The sequence below is a fragment of the Gavia stellata genome, chromosome 23 (assembly GCF_030936135.1).
Source record: "Gavia stellata isolate bGavSte3 chromosome 23, bGavSte3.hap2, whole genome shotgun sequence".
NCBI lineage: Eukaryota > Metazoa > Chordata > Aves > Gaviiformes > Gaviidae > Gavia > Gavia stellata.
This window is the reverse complement of record NC_082616.1, coordinates 8,882,796-8,907,569: the sequence shown is the minus strand read 5'-3', so window position 1 is coordinate 8,907,569 and position 24,774 is coordinate 8,882,796. Positions and strand designations below refer to the sequence as shown.

General features: G+C 35.6%; 1 protein-coding gene across 1 annotated transcript in view; it reads right to left on the bottom strand.

Moving 5' to 3' along the window:
• Positions 1 to 24,774, bottom strand: part of USP34 (ubiquitin specific peptidase 34) — a 138,952-nt gene that overhangs the window by 96,379 nt on the left and 17,799 nt on the right. Inside the window, exons 2-7 of the mRNA XM_059828447.1 lie at positions 23,254 to 23,341; positions 19,677 to 20,097; positions 14,258 to 14,308; positions 13,927 to 14,076; positions 8,467 to 8,534; positions 707 to 899 (exon numbers count right to left, since the gene is read on the bottom strand). Coding sequence (XP_059684430.1) covers positions 707 to 899; positions 8,467 to 8,534; positions 13,927 to 14,076; positions 14,258 to 14,308; positions 19,677 to 20,097; positions 23,254 to 23,341 — 971 coding nt within the window. The remainder of the gene's footprint in view (positions 1 to 706; positions 900 to 8,466; positions 8,535 to 13,926; positions 14,077 to 14,257; positions 14,309 to 19,676; positions 20,098 to 23,253; positions 23,342 to 24,774) is intronic.

Sequence of the window (24,774 nt, the reverse complement as noted above, 5' to 3'; positions counted from 1 at the left end):
AGAAGAAACACAAAATTGAAAAGGCTCAGATGAATAAAAAACTTCACTTTTGACCTTCTATACAACTGTCTCTCCATGGCTATAATACACATGTAGGAAGCAATGACAAAGGATGCACAACATATCTTGCCTATGCAATGTGGAGCATTTCCATGGGAAAGAGAAGGGTGAGGTTTTTTGGGTTTAATCTATTTCTATATGATGCTACATATATTTACCTCTTCAATTCAGTCTTCTGCTAATTAATGCAGAAATGCTCTCTCTTGAGAAACACACTATACCAAACAAACAGGAAAAAGAGGTACGCACAATACAAGAAGCAGCTAATTACAGTAGAGCCAAGACACTGTAAAGGTAAAAATGAAAACAGACTGAAAGCCTTTGTAAACAACAAATATAGCTGTGTGAAGGGACTCAATTTCAACATAGCTGTCACAAAACATGGTTATAAGAGTTTTGTTTAGCATGGTAAATTGTTCAGGAGATGTGTTACAGTTCCATATACTGCAGAACATAGCCATGACTTGGACTTATCTCTCAGCGAACCCTATATTCACAATCATGACTATAATTTCCTAACACTGCATATAAGAGGATTCTGGTATTTTCACACATTAAAAAAGCCCCCAAAACAAGTCCATAGCTCATAAAACACAAAAAGAAACATTTTTTCTAAATATTATTTATATTTTTAAAAAGTTCTTACTGTTATTTGACTCAGCCCAGCCAATCTCATTGTTAGAGTTGGAGACATAAAGTATTTAAACGCAAGATCAAGACTTTCTTTATCAAAACACAACGCTGTATCCAATGGTTCTTTAACTGTGCTCCACATTAAATCTGCCATGTTCCGGGCTGCACTCTGTCGCAACTCCTGGTCTGACAGTTTACATAAATACCTAGAATAAATTACAAGTGGAAGAAAAAAAAAAAAAGGGTATGATTCAAACTAGAACATTCCTGCAACACCATCTTGACTATAGCAAATCCATATTTCCAATAGCTGTAAGAGTACTAAGCCTTAAAATACCACTATCAAAAGTTGGCAACAATAAAAAAAAAACACTGAGGAAAAACAGAATTATGCAGAATATTTTAAAAAGTAAATAGATTTCTTATTTTAAACCTCTTCAGATTTCTTTCATTCCACAAAATTACAGGAAACCCATGGAATTATTTGGAAGCCTAAACATCATACCTGTTTCATGGGAAGGTGCCCTCTCCAGATAGCTGCATCATGTCTGTTTACTTTATTTAAAACTGAAATGTCACAATCCGCTTAACAGATTAATATACGTTAAAACTGAATTTCTGGAAACAGTGTCAATGGACCACAAACAGCATGCTCGGACAGTGACAATTCTCTGGAGATGAATATATCCCTGTTTGTGGCCTCAGTCACAGAACAGAAAAAAATTATAATCGTGCAATGACATTCTGATACAATTAGAGTAAATGCAGTACATGCACATTTTTTCTGCCGTAACCATATGCCATGTGGGCTCGTACATCAGTAATCCGTGTGCCACACTACTCTTTTGCAACAGGTTAGTACAGGAACACATGCCCAAATTGTTTCTTCTATTGACAGTAATTATGATCTTTAAGGGTGCTTGTGAAGCATCACCAAGGATCCCAGGACTCCTACAGAGAAACCAAAAATGCTAAAGAATTTTAAACAGCTACGTTCTTCCTACTGCAGACATCTTAGATAAGGGTCATCTAATCATGCACAATGAGTCACAATATAGATATCCTCTGCAAATGGGAGGCAAAAGAAATAATAATTTATAAAAACTAACTTACAGAAGCTAGTGCAACGTTAGTCTTACCTAAGCAAGTACAAGATCAAGATATACCAAGAAAATCTATACTGAAATGCCTGTAAAGTTCACACATAAAACACTGAAACAGTTGAGAATTTCTTCTAAACTGAATGCATAAGAGAAAAATGTTGAAACAAGCTTTCCTGAGCTTATTTTAAAGCAGTTAAAGATTGCACAGTGAAAGGCACCTACATGCAAGGTTAGCATAACTAATTTTTTCTGCTGTACTTCAACATTTTGAAGTTCCAACTACATCCAAACTAGATTTAACTACACAGAAATGCGTTAAAAATCCATTTGTTTGACAACCTAAGCCTGGATCTATCCTTGGAGACCAGCCAAATAGATGCATGAATCTTTTAAAAAACACAAGAGATATTAAACTACACTTAACTAGATTTATGCACCATTCCTTTGCATTTACATCATATAAACATCAGTAAATTAAAAAAAAAAAAAGGCAAAAATACAGGCCCTGATTCTTATTTAGATTGAGGTCGTTTTTCACAGCTCTTGTGCAGAGGCCTTAAAATAAACACACTTAAACGATACTTAACATTGTCAAACATAGAAAAGAGACTTCAGTGAAATAATCACAGAGACTGTAGAACCATGATAGAAATCACAGATAAGTAACGGCAGGACAAAAGAAGGACCATTCAGGGCCAAGGCAAACAGATCCTTCACTGTCATTACTTGTGAAATTTGTCTTCTCATGTGGAGCACTGGAAATCAGATCATGGCAAGAAAGTAATGCTTCTGTGCTATGATTTCTAAACAAAAAAAAGTAGCAATAAGAAGGGAATACTCATTTGAAAAAGTTCCTCAGCAAATCTGACCCACTGACCTATCTTTAACCTACAGACAGGTGAGAGGAGCTACACTCTGATGAAAAAATGCATTGGTCCATGTTCCAAAACATAATAATCTTAATATGTCTATCAGCAACCTCAGATCAGTTTTTATCTCCCCATTTTTATATGGAAACGATCATCAGCCCTGGTTCCCAAAGCTCTTCAATGTTCATAATGCACATCAAGTCATACTCGATTGTTTTGTGAAGGATTTCTAAAGATCTCAAAGATGTTAAAATAAATTATATGAATTTTCTTATTCTACATAGAACAGATAAAGAGTGCTTGCACGCAACAGGCAGGTGGGAATGGACACAGATCTACATACACTGAAAGAAGGGTGCTTTTGTGGCTGCACTAGATTTCTGTAACAGGACTTTCAACTGAAATCCTCCTCACATTAGAAAGTTTGGTGAAGTAACTATGCTACTCTAGTTAATATAACAAAACTTTTTTTTTTTTACTTTAATGCAAAAGTATCAGTATAAAACTACTTTAATTTATACAATTTACACGACATTTTTTAAGGGTCTTTCAGCGCATTTACTGTATTTAGTCCAAGCTTGAATCAGACTAACTGAAACTGCAGCATAGGTACATTTTCACCGTTACAGAAGTACTTCAACAGTATAACCTGTCTTGCCAGGGCCCTTGAGAAAGCTACAGAGAAAAGAGCACTTTCTGCTTGTTAATCTGCATCCTAACTAAGCTTTTTAAACATAACCGGGTTACTCTAACCAGGCACAGTATAAATGTAGAAGACAGCAAACTTGTCTTTAGGAGTATAACTGCATCTACACTAGAAAATTTACTGGCACTACTACACTGGTCATAAATCAAATATGATCATATCTTTACTACCAGGATTAAAACTACAGAAACTTGCAGAGTAGGCCAAGCCTCATTTTTATTGTGGAAAAATACAGTGACCTAAGCCCATCGCTATCAGTAAACTGGGTCCATTTTATGCTTTTACCAGTAGAACAACATTATTAACAGAAAATAAATCTTTAGCTAGCACTTGCAATTAACACACATCTTTCCTTACACTGACTAACTGAAAATTTGCTGCATTGCCTTGCATAGGAACAGTGGTACTGGAGCAAGGCAAAAGGTCTATTTAGCCCCAAACAGATGCTCTAAAAGCAGATGAAAGATTTATTCCACATATGAAAAAATGGATGAACCTATCTACTACTGTGAATTTGTTTATCTCTTTCTAATTATACCTTTGGCTTTCTCATTAATGTATGCTAGTTTCACAATTATGTTGCGTGAAAAACAGACTCTTAAGTCTGCAACCTGACATGCATTGCATGCTCTCCATTTCTTATTTTTTAAAAACTGTGAACTATAATTCCCTATTTATTGTCTTCATGTCACTCGTATAACAACCACCTCCCTATCAAAAAAAAATCCTGGACTATGTCTGCCCTCCTATCAACGTAATTTTTTATCTCCTACCTTCTTCAATAATCTTCCTATCACTTAGCTAGTTGTGTTATTACCTCTGTGAGATGGAACGATCAGCACTGTATACAGTATATACATGTGAATATGGACTGATTCATATAATGGCTTAATAATGGCTTCCATTCTGTCCTCCTTTTTTTTTTTTTAATACCTAAATTTTTGTCATTTTGATTCTGATGAGCATTAAGTCTTAAAGGAATACATGAACAATACTTCATGATCTGTACGATCTAGCAATTCCGACATTTTTGCCTAAATGAGACTTTTGGAAAGAAACATACCTCTTTTTATACATATACATAAAGGGTAGTCTATATATGTATAGGACCTGTCCTGCCAGCCTAGCATATTTAAAATAATCAGTTAATACATACTATTTACATTTAGACAACACATATACATATAATTTTTAAAAAAAATCAGTTTTAGTCTACTGAAACTATTTAAATTTGCTGTATTTGGGGATAGAGAGAGTTCAGTTTTAAATGTGCATTTCCATGTTAATGTAACGCTTACAATCACATCTTATGCTTCAAGACTTCAGCTACTCAGCTGTGAAATAATCTTTTTTCCCTTAATATGACTCCTTTGGACCACAGCTGCAAAAGCGATATCACGCAGAATGAGCCAGCGCCCCTCAGTGATATGAAGAATTCACTTAAGTGCCTGGCTATTGTCTCCTGACTTGCCTTTTCTTTGTATCTACAGCATAAATTTTCAGATTTTTGGAGGAGTGAAGTATTTTTTGCAATTGAAAACTTCAAGGCTTATTACAAGAGTTTTTCATGACATTTAGTAGCAAGGAGTGGCCTCGGGCAGTCCCATAAAACCCAAATTCTTAAGAAAAAGACTTTTAAGCAGAAGAGTAATTTGAATTCTTTCAGCTGCATTCCCTCTCACTGTATTCCACAGGAAGCATCGAGGATCAACAATTCTGTTTGGAGCTTCCACTTCCTCTGCATATACCAGTGCTATGCTTGTGTCCTGTGCCGAGACCACATGGCTAACACAGGAGCAACTGCCACTTGCAATTTCCTCTCAATGTGCTTGAGCACAGAATGTTCTGTTTCTCCCTAACTGGGGCAGAGAGATGAATCCTTTGTAAAAAATCTCTTAAGATCCATTTTGAAGATGGAGAGAGGAAAAAGGGAGGGGAGGAGAAAGGGTTAGAACTAAACATGATATTGGTCAGCACTAATGCTACACATAGGTCTCAGATTTTACCAGAGGAAGATACCAACTGTGATGTCAAAGAAAGAAGAATTTTAAGTCTTTTCCTTCATACTATCCAGCACTTTTTGGTGGTTTATAGAGGCACTTAGAATATCAGACATACAACTTTATCTCTTACTTCTCATAAAACTGGACTTCATTGCTAGCCTTTTTCTTTCTAAAGTAACTATCCGTGACACTTTCAACCAACAATCTTGCCACTGAAAAAACATTGTCCTCAAAACACCGCTGTTTATAGCTACTGCTCTCTTGAGGCATTCAATATCTGGAACCATGTAGAGCACCTCTCATCTCTGACCTTAAGGTGGAAGTCAGCTGGAACCAACGTCTTTTATAAAAAGACATCATCAACAACTTGCCCTCATCTACAACTGCAATAAGCTATGACTTATTTTCTTGAGTCACTTTGTCAATAAGCCGCTTCTTTTTTTCATGAGAATTTTGCAATTTGAAATGCAGAATTCTAAGGTTTTAGGATCAATAAAAGCTTCCTTCTGAGGTCAAAACCACTTTGCTTCCTTATTGAAAGGTGTAATTTTTAATTCATGACTTTTATTTCTTTCCTAAACTGCTTAAAAACACAGGCCCTTCAGTGGCAAGATATGAATGCCAGTGCTCCATTCCTCAGGCAGAAAATTTATTTATTAGTCTTGTTTTAGTAGCAGCAATAATGACAGAATTGTGTCCATGATCTTTGCAAATTCCAGCAGTGGCCTCTTCCACACAAATACACATTTTGCTATTCTTTTCATCCACTCTTAGTAGAAATAACCACAGAACAGGAACATAAAGGTCAACCTCATCTGATAAAAGATTCGACCGAGATGCCAGTCAGGTGATCTCTCTTTCTGCTTATGCTGATCAGCACCCCAAAATGTTCTTGCAAGGAATCTACATGAGCAGCAATTTGGACTAACAGTCAGTTAGAGCCCCAAGAGCTCATTCTAGATGAAAACCCTCTCCAAGCCCTCTTTCTTACTTTGCATAGCAGCAGAAGCTATTGCAGGATTTGTTTCTAAGGTGCTGTGCTGCTGTGCCCAGGATTATGTTTGCTTTTTTTTTTTTTTAAAAACTAAAGTAGAAGGCAGATGGAGACCTAGAGACCCAAGCTGCTAAGACAAGATCTGTAAGCTTGACAACCACATGGGGTGAGCTGCATACATCAAGAAAGTAATCTTTTACAGAAGGCATCTGTGTTAACTTCTGTCCCATATAAAGGTATAGCACTAGAGATTATTTTTGTTATATGGCCTCCAAGCCTCATGTCCCACTCCATAAGTGCATCTTCACAAACAAAGCTTTGGATTTCATAATGCTGAGAAATCCCAGATCTCCAGTCAGGAATCATTTGTGAAAAACGGAAACTGGGAGAACATCCCCTTCCTTCTCTAAACTGTTAGTGTTTTCCATAGATGTATCCTGGATCAATATTACCATTCTGATTGACGGGCACGTATTGGAAATGCTAAGAACTGACATCAAGAAGCTGCTGACAAATCACATTTTAAATCAGATGCAAATATTCTATGCGTAAAGTAAAGAAAAAGAGATGAGAAGAACACAGATGAGAAGATCATTCCAGTGATCCTAATTACACCTACAGTTATAAAAGAGAAAATGCTTTAAGAATTATAGGATGACAAGGAAGTGAGGATTAACAGCAAAGACTGCAGGCTGTGTTATTCGGTCTCACTCAAGTTCCTTCTTATCAGCCTATCTCTAATTGTTGATCCTTCAATGCTCTTAATTTCCATACATTGCAAGAAGATAGGTAAGGCTCATGTACCAAATTCCCAGGTACATGAACAGCCATTAATGGAACATGTACAGAGACAAGAACTTGAAGATCCTCTGCCTGTCCTTCCTAGACTGCTTCATGATTAATTATTACCTTTATAAGATTTCAACGATAACACATCAGCATTAAAGAAGTGCACACGGCTGGACTGTAACTCAAGAGTGTTATGTTTCAATAAAAGATCAGAATACTCTTTGCTCTGCTGGTATCATTTCGGTAGAGACCATGTTATAGCAAGACAGATCAATAGCCAAGCCAGTACTTAAATTTTTACAGTAAAAATTCTTTACAATTAAAACCAGAACATTTTAAAATATGAAACATGGTTCTGAGCCTCATTTTTCTGTGCACTTTCTTGTTGCCAATGTAATCCTTTTTGTTAAGAGCATGATTTTATACTGGTATAGTTAAGACAATAAAATCTATAAAGACGCATTTATTGCTATCATGGAAGTAAGCTATGACCAGTATAAGCACATTTCTAATATTACAGCTATAGAAAATCCAAAGCCTTGGAGGAGCTGTGGGCCCATGCAAGAGCAGTGGCCTTTTAGGTTGTCTGCACCAGAAAAGTATAACATTGGGCCACTAGAAGGAGAATTAGCTGTGACCACACCCCTCCGCCTTCAAGCAGATAGACATACACAAGATAATTTCATCAGCAGCTCATCGGATTTTTCCTATTATCCTGAGAAAGCCAATAAAAATAAATTGCTTGTATAATTAAATAGCTTTATAAGTACTTTACTTTCAAAGTGTTTTTCACGATAGGCAGCTTGATATAAAGAAAATCTTTGGGACTGGATATATTTAGATACATAAAAGTGCGAGTAGACTTCTGATCACACTTCAGTTCCTGCCAGCTGGAAATACAGAACATCAAAATGTGAAGCAGTGTTAAAACTCAGTGAAACTCAGTATATGAGATCTCAATGCCTACATATTGCTCTTCTACTTACATCGTCTCATTGCAAATTTTATGTAAAGCTTTATGAAGATACTGCAGTAAGTGAAACTGTATTACAATTGAACCTGACACAACATGTCAGAATGGGGCTGGATATCACATTAAAAATGCTATTAACGAGATTGATCTGATTGATACTGAAATCAGACAGATGTAAGGAGCTGCCCAAACTAACTCTAAACATTACCTTCACTCTCCTTGTTGAAATGATACAGTCAGAGCAACAACTTGAACAATTAAAAGTGAATCAGCTGAAATTATAAATAGGTGCTGTCAAAAAGTCCCACAAGAAAAATTCTTAAATTAAAAATTTACCTGATAACATAAGTCCTAAAGGGTATAATGTGCTGCATGACAGCAGGGATGTGTAGCCATATTCTGATCTATAATGCAAAAACATAAATAGATAAAAATTTCATTAATGACATTTAATGAGAATGGTAAAAAAATGAAATATTGCTGGTACATTTGCACATGCAACCCCACTTTAAAAAAAGGCTTTGTTGTTGTTTCTCATTCAATCCTTTCAATTTCTTAATTTTCTAATTTTCAAAGCTGTTATCTGAGGAATGTTTCTGTGACTTATAAACAGGAGTTGCATCTTTTCTTCTAGTCAATTGGAAAATATAAACTTCGTATAAATAGTATCATAGTGCCCAGATGTCTCATTTCTGAATTTTCTGTAGTTTCTTCAATAGGAAAAACTGCTACTCAGCCTTGTGGGGCTTCTTATTCCTTTTTCTTTTAAAATCTACAAGAAAACGATTCCATTCTTTCTGTTCCTTGCAAATGTCTCCTAAATCAAGTAAAATTATTTGACTTGTGGTGATGTTTTGCTTCTTAGGGCTTATATATCCTACAAAATAAAATCCTGTTTTATAACCAGTGATTAAGCACAGTTTTTTTACTACCGTATTTGCATTCCCATATTTACCATTCTGCCTTTACCACCTTTGCAAAACTGTATGCAGGAAGAGAATGTATGCAGAGAAAAAAACCCCGAAACAGCTATTTAACACCGCTGTGAGGAAAAGAGGACCAACCAAACTACTTACACAGGCAAAGTTAGAAGTTCCATCTGCATTTCAAAAAGGAATGCTGAGCCTGTTAAACCTGTTACAGGAAGACAGCTACGTGCCAGGTAAGGGATCTAGCACAGATGAAACATTAGCAGCTGTTACTACTGCTCACGTAATTTTAATCATGTGCGCACACAAGTCCTGTGAATAGCTAACACCCTCAGTCACTCAAAGCTGTCATGTCAATTTACATCTCCATGTTTGTTCTTAAAAGAATGTTTAATCTTTGCAACTGATGCAATAAATTCTGGCTAAGGACTAAATTCTCACCAGGATTTTGGAAAATTCTGTATGCAGAAAATCTAAATTCTCCTTCTTGCCAGGAGAGGAAAATACTAGGCTGTAGAGTAAAACTGCATCACCAGCATTTATCTTAAACATTTCTGGAATTAGCCAAATAACTTTCTGAGTCAGTTCTGAAAAAAATATTTTCAGACTTACTTTTCACAATGCAACTAACACTACACAGTAACAATACTAGCCTACTTTGCAAGACAAACCAGCCAAATCTTCACAGTGCAAAAAAGACTACATTTGGAATAAGCTTCTGATCCTACTGGCAGTCTCAAGAAGAAAAAAATGCTAACATCCCAAAGGCAGAAAGTGTAACTAGAAGATGCTTGTTCTAGAAACAGGAATTAAATAGCATTTTGACAAGGAATTGCAAGGATGACAAAGATACTATTGTATTTACACAATTTGATTTTTAACACAACGATGTGCTCTTTTTCATATGCAAGTATCCAACACAAAAGCAAATATATTTCTTTGTGAAATAAAAGTAGGAAATGTTTTTATAATTTTGGTTTTATAGCTTCCATTGTTCATAGTAATTTTCACTCTGTATTAATTCAAACCTCTAAAGCCATTTCATTCATCTGTATACTTGCACTACATACAACCTTCATCCTCAGAATTGAATTAATGGATAATTTCACATGTTATAAGTGAAAATGTAACTTTCATCATGAACTCAAATATAAATGTACTAAATTATTTAAATAAAGTGTCATAAAATAACATCAATAAAATGACATAAAAATAACATATATAAAATTACATTAAAAATCCACAACTTCCATCATACTTTTTTTTTGCTTCTACCTGCTTTTAAGACAAATTATTTACTGCATCTGTTCTGTTCTCAAGCTTCAGAGGTTTGGGTTTTTTTTAATTATTTGCTTTTTATCATAGGTAATTAATTTCTAAAAGGCAGTACATCTCTCAACAGTTCTTACTTCTGACTTAAGTTTTGAAGTTTCATACAGTAAAATTAAACCAACATTTGGAAACCATCAGCATTATTTCAATTAATTCATGTCCACTGAGAGGGCAGTTATTCCTCCGCAACATCCACAAAACTGAAATGATACAGAATGAAGTAACGACGGGCTTTTTCAGTGAGGTTTAAACCCTCCACAGAACAAGCTGTAAGTCATGGATTTCTCCGCATCTGATAGCTTTTTAAGGAGACCAACACAACATCAGGTAGTTAAACTGAGCAAATACCACAAAATATGAAATGTGGGAAGAAAGGAAGAACCAAGTATCTAACTAAAAAAGACAGCAAAGAAATATCCTAAGAAGGAACAGTCAGTCCTACCACAATACAGGTTGCTAAGAAAGCATCTTGCAGAGCCATGAGGTGGAGAAAAAACAAGAGTGCCAACTAGCCAACTCCCTGTGTGAAGTAAATTGCATTATATTACATTTGCTGGCTTTATTATTACAAACACAAGCTTGTCTGACAAAGACATTTACTGAAATGAGATTTGCTGGATAAAAAATTTCAAGGAAACATCTTTTCAATAATTTTAATGTCCCCTATATAAAGGAGACACCAGTAATCACAAACAAGTAGCTCAGTTCCCCACAGGCTTTACTAATTTGTGGTAATGGTCTTCACTTACATGCACCTGTAGAGTGCACTTAATGAGATATTCAGCTTCCTTTGTAGAAGAAACAAAGCAAATGCTTTCCACACCACTATGCAGTCTTGTCTACTAAAAAGCTGAATGTTACTGGATGTTAGCAAATGATTTTTTTTTACTTCAGTTCACTATTTCCAACTTCACCTGTTCTACTTCCTGAAGCTTACTACTAAGCCTCATTTTTTAATGAGACATTGATTGGTTCATCCACACTACAATCTTTCTGAAAATATTTTTGAAACATTCATGGTAGTAGCTAAACAACTCATTCACCGCGCAGACTTCAAAATAAATTCCAGCATGGGTATTTCTAGGAGTCTTTACAATAATGGCTACTTAACTGCCATTCTCAAGAGTTGGTACGAGTGTGAAAATGTATTTAAGAGTTATTATACAGTACGGTTCTGGCTTTACACGTTGTGAACTGGTTAACACAGTTGACATTGCAGAGCTGTTCACTGAGCTATTATCAACAGGGTCATTCATAAATCTCACACTATCTATAAATCTCATAAACTGAAATGCATTGGGATAAAACCAAGTCAAATTAGCAGAGTTCTTACTGAGATCACCAATATTTTGTTCACAAAAAATACAGTTTTGTGAATGCTTTTTTTTTTTTTAATTGGAGTTTGGGATATCATTTCACAGACAATCAGAAACATTTATTAAATTATTTGTATTTACCTAAATTACATTAATTATATAGTGAGAGGATATAAAAAGAAACAGGGAAAGAGAAACATTACATCAAAATTAGAAGCTTATGCACCATTGTAAAGGTAGAGAATTTTTTTTTTTTTTTTTTTTAGTATCAGCAAGTTAAAATGTATTTTGTCAAAAAAATTAGCTGCCTCATTCGGAACTAATAAACATATTGCATTCGGAAGTCAGAAGCACTGCTGACAAGTAGTGACACCAAAATGTGGGAAGTGGATGAATAAAGCATATTACACACAAACCATTTTCTTATACTTTCTGTAGTGAACTGGACATAAAATCTAAAGATTAATTTTTTTCTAAAACAGTTTTCCTCTAACTCAGACAGATTTGCCAGCAAAGCCAGACAGAGTTCAAAAGAAAGATTCTAGTTGAACGGTAAAAGATACAATGCTGGAAGAGGTTGAAGAAACAGTACTTCTAGTGGTTATGGTTTGGGTTGAATTTCGTTGTATCTGGCAGGTTTAACCATAGCATTCATCTAAAATAGCTGCAGGAGACAGCTAAATGTATTACCTACTAGAACAGAAGATAAATGCAAAGTTGCTAAATAATTATCTGAAAGGAGAAACTTTGCTGAAAAGTATTTTGGGTTAGGGCACATCACTAAGAATACAGAAAATAAGCAGTTTGTTTGGAGAAAAATAAAGACTTCAAAAAATGTCAAAGAAGAAAGGCAGATGCAGTTAATAAACATGCACTGGTACAGGGTATCTAGGAAATGGGATTTGCAGTCAGAATTCTTGCTGAAAAAAATGCTGGTGCGTTAGGGAGCTGCCACTCATTGTTCAGAACAGTTTTGCCCATTCTCACAAAAAATAAAACAAAAAATCAGACATGCAAGAATGTTTGGTTCCATGACCAAAATTTACTTCTAAACCAGAATAACCTACAAGACCATATATTTTCAGCAGATGGCTTGATGACGACTGCAGGCTGCACTGACAACAGCTAGAGATGAAGAACTCTGCCAATTATCACCTGAAAGCTCATCAGATCATACAGAAAGGGCCAGAAGAGAACATATCTCCACAGTTTAACATACAGAGGTCCTGCAGCAGTCCTCCTCTGCAAGCTTACAAGAACAGAGCATATCATGGCCTTACTCATTTGTTCTCTGACCTACAAGTTAAGAACCATTACACTAAAAGGATCAGAAGTGAGTGATACAGATCACCAACACTAGCTTTATTTCAGTCACTGGTTTCCTCTACACACACATATTCCAATAATTATTTAGAACATCATCCTGGCTGGTCAGTAACAGCAACAAGGAAGGAGGGAAGATGTGTGGAAGGAAGGATCTGCTTTTAAGTATTTAAAATTGCAATCAATGTCAAAATTATGTTAAACTCACTTCACACAAGGCATAACAAACTATTGTTTTCCTCTATGTCCATATGTAACACCCACAAGACAAGTCACGACTTCACATTCTCACATTACACTAAGTCTTCCTATGTCCTTCTTCAGATATTGGTTTTTATTTCTTTCACCAATCTCCTTCGAATCTCCACTAAAATCAATTCCTAATTCTGCTAGTCAAAAATCACAATTACTTTGAAATGGAGAAACGATGAAGGATATGTATTCTAAAACCAAGTGAAAATAAAAGATAGTTACCTCCATGCTGCAAATGTATATAATGATATAAAATCACAGGAAATTGAGAAAAGAAATCCACAGGCTTTTCCTTTGTGCCTCATAGGAAATACATAAAAAGTTATTATAGCCTGAAGAAGCCTGAAACATTTCCATGACACAATTTCAGAAACAGAAATGACCTCTGACAACATTCTTATAAGTGTTTTCTGGGGCTGCTACAATCTTCACATCTAGGTACAAACTTGCAAAACTACTTGTGTGCTTACAAGAGATGTATAGGGTTTGGATGATGAAATGGTCAGTGGACCAGCAAACCTCACATTCTTAACAAGGAAAATCTTCCAGTGTTTTTCTCCCTTCCTGGTCCTACAGAATTCTTCCAGACTTCAGTCCTTTTACTTTTTGTGTTTAAGGTTAAACAATTTAAAGACAATACTTACATTCGATACCACTGTGATAAACGCATGTGCTATAAGAAATGGCAGTGTCTCAGGGGTTCCGTATTCAAAACAGTCCTTCATGAGGGAAAGGCCATTTTTTCCACAAAACAGACAAACATAGCGAAGCAAGTGCAATGGTACTTCTACATCCTAGAAATATTAAAAGAAAAAAAAAAGAAAGAAGAAAAATTGAACAATCAATACTAGATCCATTCAGACATAGAGGAAATTCAAAAGCTTCATTAGTGTAACACAAATCAATACAGAGGAGCGAACACGGCTATTTTAAGTTTCTAGGAAATGGGCACCTATTTAAAAATGGACAACTTACATTCATATCACAGAACGCCCCTAATATATTGCTTTCTTGAGCAGAAATATCCTGTTTAGAAAGAAAAAAATTAAAATTAACTGAAGCAATAAGAATACATTTGTAGAACAAAAAACAACTGACCATTTACAAACATTATAGTCAACTAAGAAAAAAACAAACCCCTAACTTAGAAGACAGAAACTCAAGCTTTGCTCCACTTTTACACTGCAACACATACTTTTCCAGTTCATCATTTTACCTTTGTTAAGATGTATTTATAAGTACACAAACATACATTTAGGATAACATCTCAGCAGTGGCTCTCAACAGCTGGATTAACAGGTCATTCTTCAATCCCACTCCCCTTCAGATCACCAATTTTTTTTCAACAGGAATGCTGCAAAGGGGATAGTCTGTCACACTGACTGCACACCAGCCTAAGAATTACAGAATGAACCAATCTAGGTGCTTTTGAATGCAAATTTTGCATAAAGATGAGACATATATCCAAACACCTGAATTTAGATGAAATGTAGGATGACCTACAATCCTACATTTAATGACTTCAGGGGCTAAACTGTTGAATCATTCATTCCTATCAGAATATTACAAATCTTTAACTTCAACTGCTATATTCTTTTACATATAACAAAACACATCATATAAAATAAGTGTCCAATACTCTTTCCAGGATTAAGCTAACTAAGGAGGGGGAAGGAATTGTATCACCCTATCAATCTGTTAGCTATTTGCTGCAACAAGAAATCTATTGTCTAGAAGTACTAAACTGAAAAGGGTTTGGAAAAATAGCTTTTCTTTTTGATGTTCACAACATCCACTTGTTGGGCAGTATAAAGCAGGAATTTTCTTTATTAGGGTTGTTACACACATTGTGTGTAACTTGCATATGGCTGGGGGCGAAAGGGCACCGAAGATACCATAAAACCTGACTGTAAAACCACAACATTGCTGTGGATACTTGCAGGTAGTTACAGCACACATTCTTCTTCTTCCCATCCCTCCATGCCAAACACCCAGTTCTCCTATTCACAAATGAAATGTAAATTTAATATAAAGTTAAGTTTTTAAATGAAGTTTCCTGAAAACATTTCAAATAGCTGTGTAGGAGTAAGCTTCTTAAAACTGTACCAGAGGATGCTGGAGGCAAGCAACTTTGGATGGATTAAGTGCGATACAAACATTTTGAATTATTCAATATGCTCATATTATATCTAAGCATTTATTTTCCTTTTTCTTCTGCTGAACTCTAAGTCATGCCTGAACTCGTGATACTCTAACAGTTATTTTTAAAACAGCTTTGAAGCCAGTAGGTGGTATGTTTTCAAGTAGCAAGAAAAGGTGTTCAGTGCTCTGCTCGTGAAAACTACAGAAATAGTGTGAGAAATTTCATTAGTTTTCTTGAATAAAGTAGAGACTTGTAAAATGAACTACAGATCTTAGAATACAGAAATCAAAAACTCATGGAGGTCTGTTGCACGAGTGCTGCAAAGCTTACTGAAAGTGTTGCAGTTGAGAGACTGAGTCTGGAAATGTGACTTCTGTTCTTGCAGATGTGAAACAGAACAGAGACTGAGAATTCTTTAAGATCAAGTTTATAAGGAAATAAGAGAATTCCTTATGGGAATCTAATATGGCATTGAAAAAGACCATCACTTCAGATAAAATGTACTAGCTGAGGTCTGACATGGACACAATCTTGGTGGAGGGCACTTAATTAGGGATAACTTCCAAGAAAGTATTTACTTGAAAAGGAGAAGTGCAAATAGCAAGATTCCGAAGAATCAGGGATTACAGCTACAGACACCTACACAACAGACTTTTTTTCCTCTTTCATTTCATCCTCTGTCAAGAACTGCTAAATGGTTGGGTAACTCCCTTCAGATTCATTGTTCATTCTGAGAAAGTGCAAAGTTCAGGACTGCACTTTACGTCGTTGCTCCTTTCTCTAGAGGATTTTAAGAGCCTCCATTTTCTAGATTTTTTTTCTCTCTGAAGCGTCCATTCTAGGCATTACACTTGCTGCACAAAGTGTGGAAAAAAGAACAGGGCATACAGTCTTAAGCTACCCTGTATGCAAGATCTCTTAAAAGATATCCCATATATAAAAAAATTAACTAATTCCAAAGTATGAACATTTCTCAAAAAAAAACCCTCCAACCCCCACATTTCTAAAAATATTTTGATTTAATTTTGTTTCAGATGAAAAATAGACACAAAGGCCTCTCTCTCTGGGCACCAAAAATATTAGTAGATTTCAATAGAAGCAAATGGTATGTTTCCAGATGCTGTCTCTACAGATTATTATTTTTTCAATATTTATGTCCTGAAGTGGGTTGACCTCTAACTGACTGCAGCCAATTGTGCTGTTCTGGAAACCCAATCTTAGCAGAAAGACATTTTTCATTAGGCTTCTAATCAGTTTAAAAAAAGTTGAGACAAACATTCTGTCTATACACACTCATATTCATTCTACACAGGTCAAGACTCTATACTTGTCAATAAGTTTGATTTACTGCCACATGATGTAGTTCCGCTGTCCTTCTATACGGCGTATTTCTGTGACATTTCTGCCCTTTGCAAGGCCACTTATTCAAGGTAGCTTCTGCTGTCAAGAGTACACAGCCCTTCTGGCTACCAATCAGGCTTCCATATCTGCACTCTCTTACTTTAGATATGTTGTAAGGGACAAAAATAATTCTTAGCCCATATAATTTAAGGAGAGAATCTATAGGATCACATACAGGCAGACCCCCTTTCGACTACCAACAAGCGTTGCTTTACTGTTCATTTCCATCCAACTTCATGAACTCCTACTTTCACATGACTGTTTTTCTTTGCCACTAGACAGTCAAGTGTAAAATGGCTTTGGCAAGCACCTGGTAAGAGGATTAGAGTTCAAGACTTGTCTTCTGTCTGCTGTCATTAGGAAGAAAGATCTTGGAGGTGTACGCAGAGCAAAGGCTAACAGTAATACTGACTGTTAATTGTTACCAGACGGTAATAATACCATGTGAAAGCCTTACATTGGAAATTCTTAAATGACAGCCCAGTTGGTCATTTCTAGGCAAAATGAAACCTTACTGGTGTGATGACTGAATGAAATTGCGTAAATTCATCTCAAGAATCTGGAACAAGGTATTTCTGAAGTCAGCAAGGGTGGAGATTGCAGTCTGTTTTGCATCATAAAAATTCCCTTTTTCCAGGGCAAAAGAAATTGTTAGAGGGAGAGCTAGACAAGCTTCTCCCAACAAATTCTTGGCAGATTTGGCCTGTTCAGCGTACAAGTATAGAAGGTACACTCAAACCAGGGATTTTTATTTTATGACCTCTCGAGGACTGAGGCCAAGCCTGATCTAAAATGAAAAGTGCTCCCATTACTGGGAGCATGGGAACTAAGATGTGCTCTAGACTGAAATCCAAAATTAAATTCTAAACCTCAGTAAATGAGTTACTCATGGTAGCAGAAAGTTTTGACATTAAAATAGCTAACATTACTACTTTAGAATAATAGAACCCTAGTGCTTCCTAAATATAGGAAATCTCAGTTTGTGAGAAAAATGATTGATGCTGGGACCTTTTAAATGCAAACAAACAAATCTCGCCCAAAAAAGGGAAAAGGTACACAACAAATATGGCAAGCTAGCATACTTCTGTAATCCACACCTGGAAACACAAGAAGTCTAGCTAAAAAGTAAAAAAAACTTTTCCCTCATTTGTCTGTACCTCAGTAAACTGTTTTTCATTCTCAGCTTCCCTTTAAGTTATGTTTTTAGGATAACTAATGAACGTATTCAACAATTCCCATGATCAACAAACCACACACACTAGTATGTCTAGAGTGATAGCCAGTCACAGTACAGCAATCTACAGCATATCTGTGTCCAAATCACTTTATGGCTGCACATCAAGTGAAAAAGAAATCCCACCAGGCACTTTGAGTTTTTCTTTTTATCATTTGGAAGTGACATTGAAAGGGAAGGAAAAAATACATGAAATTGTCATTTAAAAGCAGCAAGTGTGCTTACACATTGAAAAGCTGTTCCAGAATTGTTCATTGCATATTCCTATGAAGCTAGTTTCAGTAGGCGTCTCACAGGAGTACAAAAGATAAATCACTTAAGTAGTCATTGATTTATTTTTTTTTAACTGACAAGATAGATCTACCCTCTACAGTTCCTACTTGCAGAGGCTGAACTACAGGTTTATTTACGTATGGAGAAAGTTTAAAAGGCAAGCCAAAATGAATGATGGGAAACCTGAAATCCACAAATCCTAACTTTGCCTCATTTTTCTATACACATGCATTTGTGAAACAACCTCTGTTAACTTATGCCCATATGTTTTGGAATAAGACAAGAAACCAAAATCCAGCCCATCCAAAAAACCTGCTATGTTGCAGGTTTTATCTAGATTTCTTGTCAGATATGGCAGGATTCATTCAACAAGAATTGATTATATCTTATGATGACTCTAGCATATGTAAGCAAAAAATTGTATGTGACTTGGTATCTTCTCATTTTGGACTTAACTTTAAAAAGCAAATTTAACCACTCAGAGCTCCAACAGAACTCCCAAAACTCTCTAAATAAAAAATAAAAAAAGGCTGCGTTAACTGTAGTTTAATTTTCCACTTTGACTTTCTCAAAAGTTTGTTGGATAGAAGCTTTTTTTATATAGCTAAATATACATCTTCTTTGCATACAAATATTGTAAAAGAACTGTTTATTTGTTATTAAACTACCACAAGTTGGATCAAACCCCAACCTTTCCAAGAACTATATCATTTCAACTAGGAAATGATAACACAATCATATTTAGTTCAGAAACTGTGAATTAAACATTGCAGGATTTTTGAAAATGTTTTTGTTTGGTGTTTTTTTCAGAAGACAATATGGAAAACATGAATGGTAGCCGTAACAAGTATCACAGAGAAAAATCAGCACCATAGAACAAAGCTACTTGTGTATAGCTCAGTTATTGCAGTCAATTAAACAGCTGTTCTAGCAAGTAAGTTTGGTCTTGCACAAAGTTTAGTTTATGAAGCTTTGCCTTTTACCACAGATTGTAATGAAAAGAAATTAGTAAACTATTAATGGGTTACCTTCTGGAAGAAAGGCTTCGCTATAGTCCCCTTTTTGCCTTCCTGTTATTTAAACAGTACAATAATTCAGTGTACAGTTCCATCCAACACTTATCAATATATTACCTATAACAATTAAGCATATTTTAAAGAAAGTGTAAGAGTATGTGTCATTTAAAAAGTTTCTCTGAAAAGTTCTACTGAAGTCAACAGGAGAGCTGAACTTGCCCATCCTGTGTGAAAGCAACTATCGCCAAACACGCACAGTCTACTCATTAATGAGAACAAATAACCTTTCACAAAATAATTAAATATACACATAAAGATAAGATATACCTCTATTGTGGGATGAGTATTATGCTTATAAGCAGTGTACAGAGGAAACTGAATCTGAAAGATTTTTGCCACACACAGCAACAACTTTTCCTTCTCATCAGTGCTCCATAAGCTAAAAGCATCAGTGTTCTTTGCAGACTCCTCCTCTGTCAGCACACAAGTTCTTGCAGAATCTAATTTTTTCTCTATAGATTTTTGCCGTTCTCCATTTTCTTCTTCATGAGACTCTCTTTCTACATTCAGGGGCTCATCAGCATGATTACTCTGATCTTGCCATGTTGAATCTATATTAATAGTGCAATGTTTACAGAGCTGGTCCCGCAGAGCTTGAACTTGGGCAATCACTAAGTTAATAAGCGCACATACTACTTGGTTAAAGATCTCCAAATGTTTATACTCCTTGAAACAGCACAGACATTGTCTGTAAGAAAACAGAAAAAAATAAAAATAAAAATTCTGAAGTAGCTAAAATCAGAACAGGTAACTGACCAAAAGGACTCTTCATATTAAAACATTTTAAACAACAAATTATTTGACAGACCCATAGAAGTAAGGAAATCCAAATGAAACAGACACTATCCAGCAGCAAGTGGGACTCACAAAGCCTTCCTTACACCCTGTGAACATCCCGTTATTTCCAAATGCTCACCAAAACTGTGAAGTCCCTGTTACCGTTTAGCAGCTGCCACTGTGAGTAAAATACACAAAAGAAATCTTAGGGGCAAGGTCACCATACTACTAAAGAAGCAGTGTTCTTCAGTATGTTCCTGAATCCCTTTCCTCATCTGATTTTCTCTATCGATATTTACTGCAATAAACCACCTGACATGCTTGTTAGCTGTTTAAGAACTAATTATTGTTATTTTTAAATCAATAGGGCTGCAAAATAATTTTATTTTTAATTGAGTATTTGAGCTCACTTCCTTTACCTGCATTTGGATAGAAACGCCGTGCACATTGGTACCCTTTACCCATATGGGAAAAAGCAGTATCAAGTATCTTCACTACTTTCTTCACTATGTAGACTCAGAGATTATTCCTCTGAATATCTACTGATACACTGCAAACTGAAAAGAGCAAAGGGGAAAACTATATACACCACCCCTTTATCAATACAAGAAAAGTCCATCAGATCATCAAGTTAGAAAACTCTGTAATATAGCTCTAGTTGTGGGCAAGGATAACTATACGTGTCAAAGAGATTCTGGGTGCATAAACGCCCCCAGATAGATATCCTAGAAGCTATTGTCTGGGAACACTCGCTTCTTCCGTACAAACAAGCAATCTCCTCATTCTGAATAAAATTAATATAAAATACCATTCCTGAAAGGAATTAGCAGGTAAAAGACAGGGCAAGAAGTCACCAATAAGAAGTGATTAAGAAAATCTTCAGCAAAGCGTAACATTTAATCTAGAAACTGGTCTTAATAAATTATAATTTCTAAGGAAAAAAAAAGACAGAGAACTCAGAACTATGACAGGTAGTGGGTGCTGCCTCTCTTGAAGGAATAAAAGCATGCTCTTGAGCTACAGCTCTTAAAGTATACACATTCTGAATACAGGTGTGGGTTTTTTTCAGTGGGTTAGACATAAAGATAACACTCAGTATTCCCTAATTTCAGCACAGATACAGTGATGGAAGCATCTAAACCCTTTTGTTCCATCCATGCAGGAAGAAAAATCCTTTTAGTATTGTGTAAGTGGAGTGTCTTCACCCATTTGAAAAAACAGATTTTGTTATTTACTTGTAAATGTATTTTCATATTAACAAATGACAACAATGAATTGTTGGCAAAACCAAGCGTAACTTTAAGCACTTATCCTTGGGAAAAACTATATGCAATAGGTCCATCACTTATGCCTACAACTTACTACCCCACTTGGGGGTAACAAATTATTCTCAATGATAATGAAAACAGTCTGGTGAATACTTTTCACATATCTGTATTTGAATGCCAACCGATATTGGAGAATTCTCTATTGGGCAAAGGCACTTTTTTTCATGACAGAGGTATGTACAAAACCTCTAAGTCTTCCCGTATCTGAATGTGTTCACAAGAAGAAAAGCTCCACCAAAAATTAAAGATCTATGAAAAAATTAGTATGCTACTAATATGACTTCTTTGAATATAACAATTTTCCGAAGAAAACTGAAATTGAAACTCTACACGCAGATGGAAGAAAAAGGTATTCTTCAGGCTGAGTTGCCAACTGATCTTCTGAAGGAAAGCAGAGATTTAATCTACAAGTAACAAAATAAAAAGTAGTTCTTAAGGAAGGCCTCAAGCACAAAACAACAAGCAGAACTCTCAAAAGCCCATTTGGCAGAGCAGAAACAGGACATGAAATTAAAACGTGAAGTAAAACTCCTTCCTGTGGCCTCTTCGCTAGACTCTGCTTTCAATCGGTTAAGGACTCTTTTCCATAGTCTTTTATAGTATGAGACCATACATATGGAAGGTAAAAAGAAATCAGAAGAAAATAAAGAGTTAAATGTTATCCAGGCTTTATTTTTTCTTCAGGTTGGATTTGCCATGCTATAGTTGTTGAACAGAACAAAACTCTAAACAGACGATGACCTGGAAAATGACTAGGTTGCAATTGTTCTCAGACAAACTTGGGATCTAGGACCTGTCAAGAAATGACAGGATTCTGATTATGTTGCTGCTCTTAATTTTGATTTAAAATTCATTCTCTGTGTCTAACAGCATATTGCAGAAGATAATTAATTTGCTTTGAGTGCCTTCTTTGGGCAGAATGACGAAGAAGAGGATTCTGCTTTCGCAGGTATCCAAAATGTGACATTCCTTTTTTTCCTCTTGGAGTCTTCTAAACACCACAATAATGTTTTCCAATTTATTCTCTATGCTTTTCCCAATATTTCTCATGATTCAGTTTGGTCTTGTGACCACCGCTGAGCACTGAATTCCAAACATCCTTACTGTAGATTCTTTCTAAAACCAAATAGCCATACAATTCCTTGTGCTGGAAAAAATAAGTAGCTGTGAGGTAAGCAGAATAGCTGATATAACTACTTCAAAAAAGAACCCCAACAACAACAGTAATTTCAATAATAGATTAAAAGGAATAATGTAGTTGATTTAAGACAACCATATGCAAAGGATTTTCTTCATCAGTTTAGCAGCTATGGGCTGCAATTGTTCATCATCTTGACTCACAGTATTAGGACACTAAGAAAAATTTAACATGATGGTCCCGTTCAGAGTGATCTTCTCTTAAATTCTTCTTACCCTACTCTGCCCCCACAGAAGGTGGTCAGAAAACATCACGTTAAAGCAGCAACACACATTATTTGTCATTGCAATATAGCTATTTATTGCCACACAATTATTGCAGCACCCAGAATGCCAGTCAGATTCCAAATATGCTTTGCCCAAAATGACCTGGGTAACATGTTTATTTTTATTAGTAGTAAAATGTCCTTTACTCTCCAAGTATCACTTAGCTACACATTAATAAATTGCCCATTCTAACTCACTCTACTGTATTTTTTTAAGAAGGGAAACGTACTGCTGAGATCCAGTATCATCAACACTCAGACTCAATCCAAAATTACCTTTGTGTCCAGGAATTGATGTAAGCAAATATCTTGAGGGCATGTTCCTTTCTGAGCTGCAACCCATCAGCACCTTCAACGTCTGATACTAAAGAAAAAAACATAAATGTATTAGTAGCAAAAAAACCCCACCCGTGCCATTGCTCTATTTTTATTAGAAATTATCTTTGATAGCATGAAAAATAAAAAAAATATATTTTGCAAATATATTTTCATATTGTAAACTTAAGTCCTCAACCAAATCTACATATTTTTTGCTTCAGTAAGTAGAGGTAAGGTTTAGATGCAACTAACTTGAAAACAGAAACTGCACAGTATTCTTGAATACTGCTGTGAAAATTAGTGATTGAGAACAGCCCCTTCTAATCCTCTTCTATGAAATTCTCTTCATAAGCTTCACTGGGAACTACTGAGTGATGTGCACTTTCAAATATGAACCTTCTTCAACAATTTTACTCACTAACCAGGCACCTCCCACCCCACCCACCCACCCAATTTTAAAAGTCTGCATTTTGAGATGACCATGAGACCTTAACTTCCTTTGCCTGACCAAATAAAGATTGGGGTGAAAACAAACAAACAAAAAAACCCACAACAAAACTATCAAGAGTATGTACAAAGTTATTTCAGACTAGCTAAGTTGATGATCATTACTTTCAAATATCAACACATCTATACAGACATTTAACCATAATGAATCACTAAGTGGCAAAATGATAAATGCTTATCACATTTATTACAGCCAGAAACCAGAACAGTTATGTATTGAATTCAAAATGGAAATATTTCAATGAGGTATTACCAACTGTCCCACTTCTATCTAAAAAAATGCTTGTACACTCTAATAAACCAAACATCAGTAGTAGTCCACATCTCCACTTACGCATCAACCGATTATACATTAGGGCACTGGATGCTGTGTACTGGCCGCATACCTTTCTGCAACTATCAATGCACAATTCTCATTTCCTCCTTGTCCTACATTTCCATACACTTCTACAATTATCTACTTGTTATACAAATTGAGAATGTCAGCATTCCTTTTAAGTTGGCCATTTCATTTGTAACAAAATAAGTTTTCACTTCCACATTTCACATGAAATGTCAAGTATGACATGCTTACAAAACTACCTCACAAGCAAGCTTTGTGGGAAAGGTTCTCTAACAGAAGCAAGCTCTTCAGAATCCCTACCTCAACCTCTTTTCCAACCTCAGCCTTGCAAGGTTCTACATGATCTATCAATACAGGTTCCCAAAAACTAAAGCTAATGAAGTCTGCTGGCACAGATCAGAATGTAAAGTTCAGAAGAATACCACTTCAGAGAACAATCACACAAAACAAATACTTAGGACTTCTTTGAAATAAGGACATTACACATGCACACACACAAATAAAACTACACAAAAAGTAGCGTCTCAGTAGGATACCATTCAACTTTAAAAATCACTTTTCTGTCTCACTCCTAGAAAGCTTTAAAGATCCCTACATAACACTCGACAAACTACAAAATTGACAAGCAG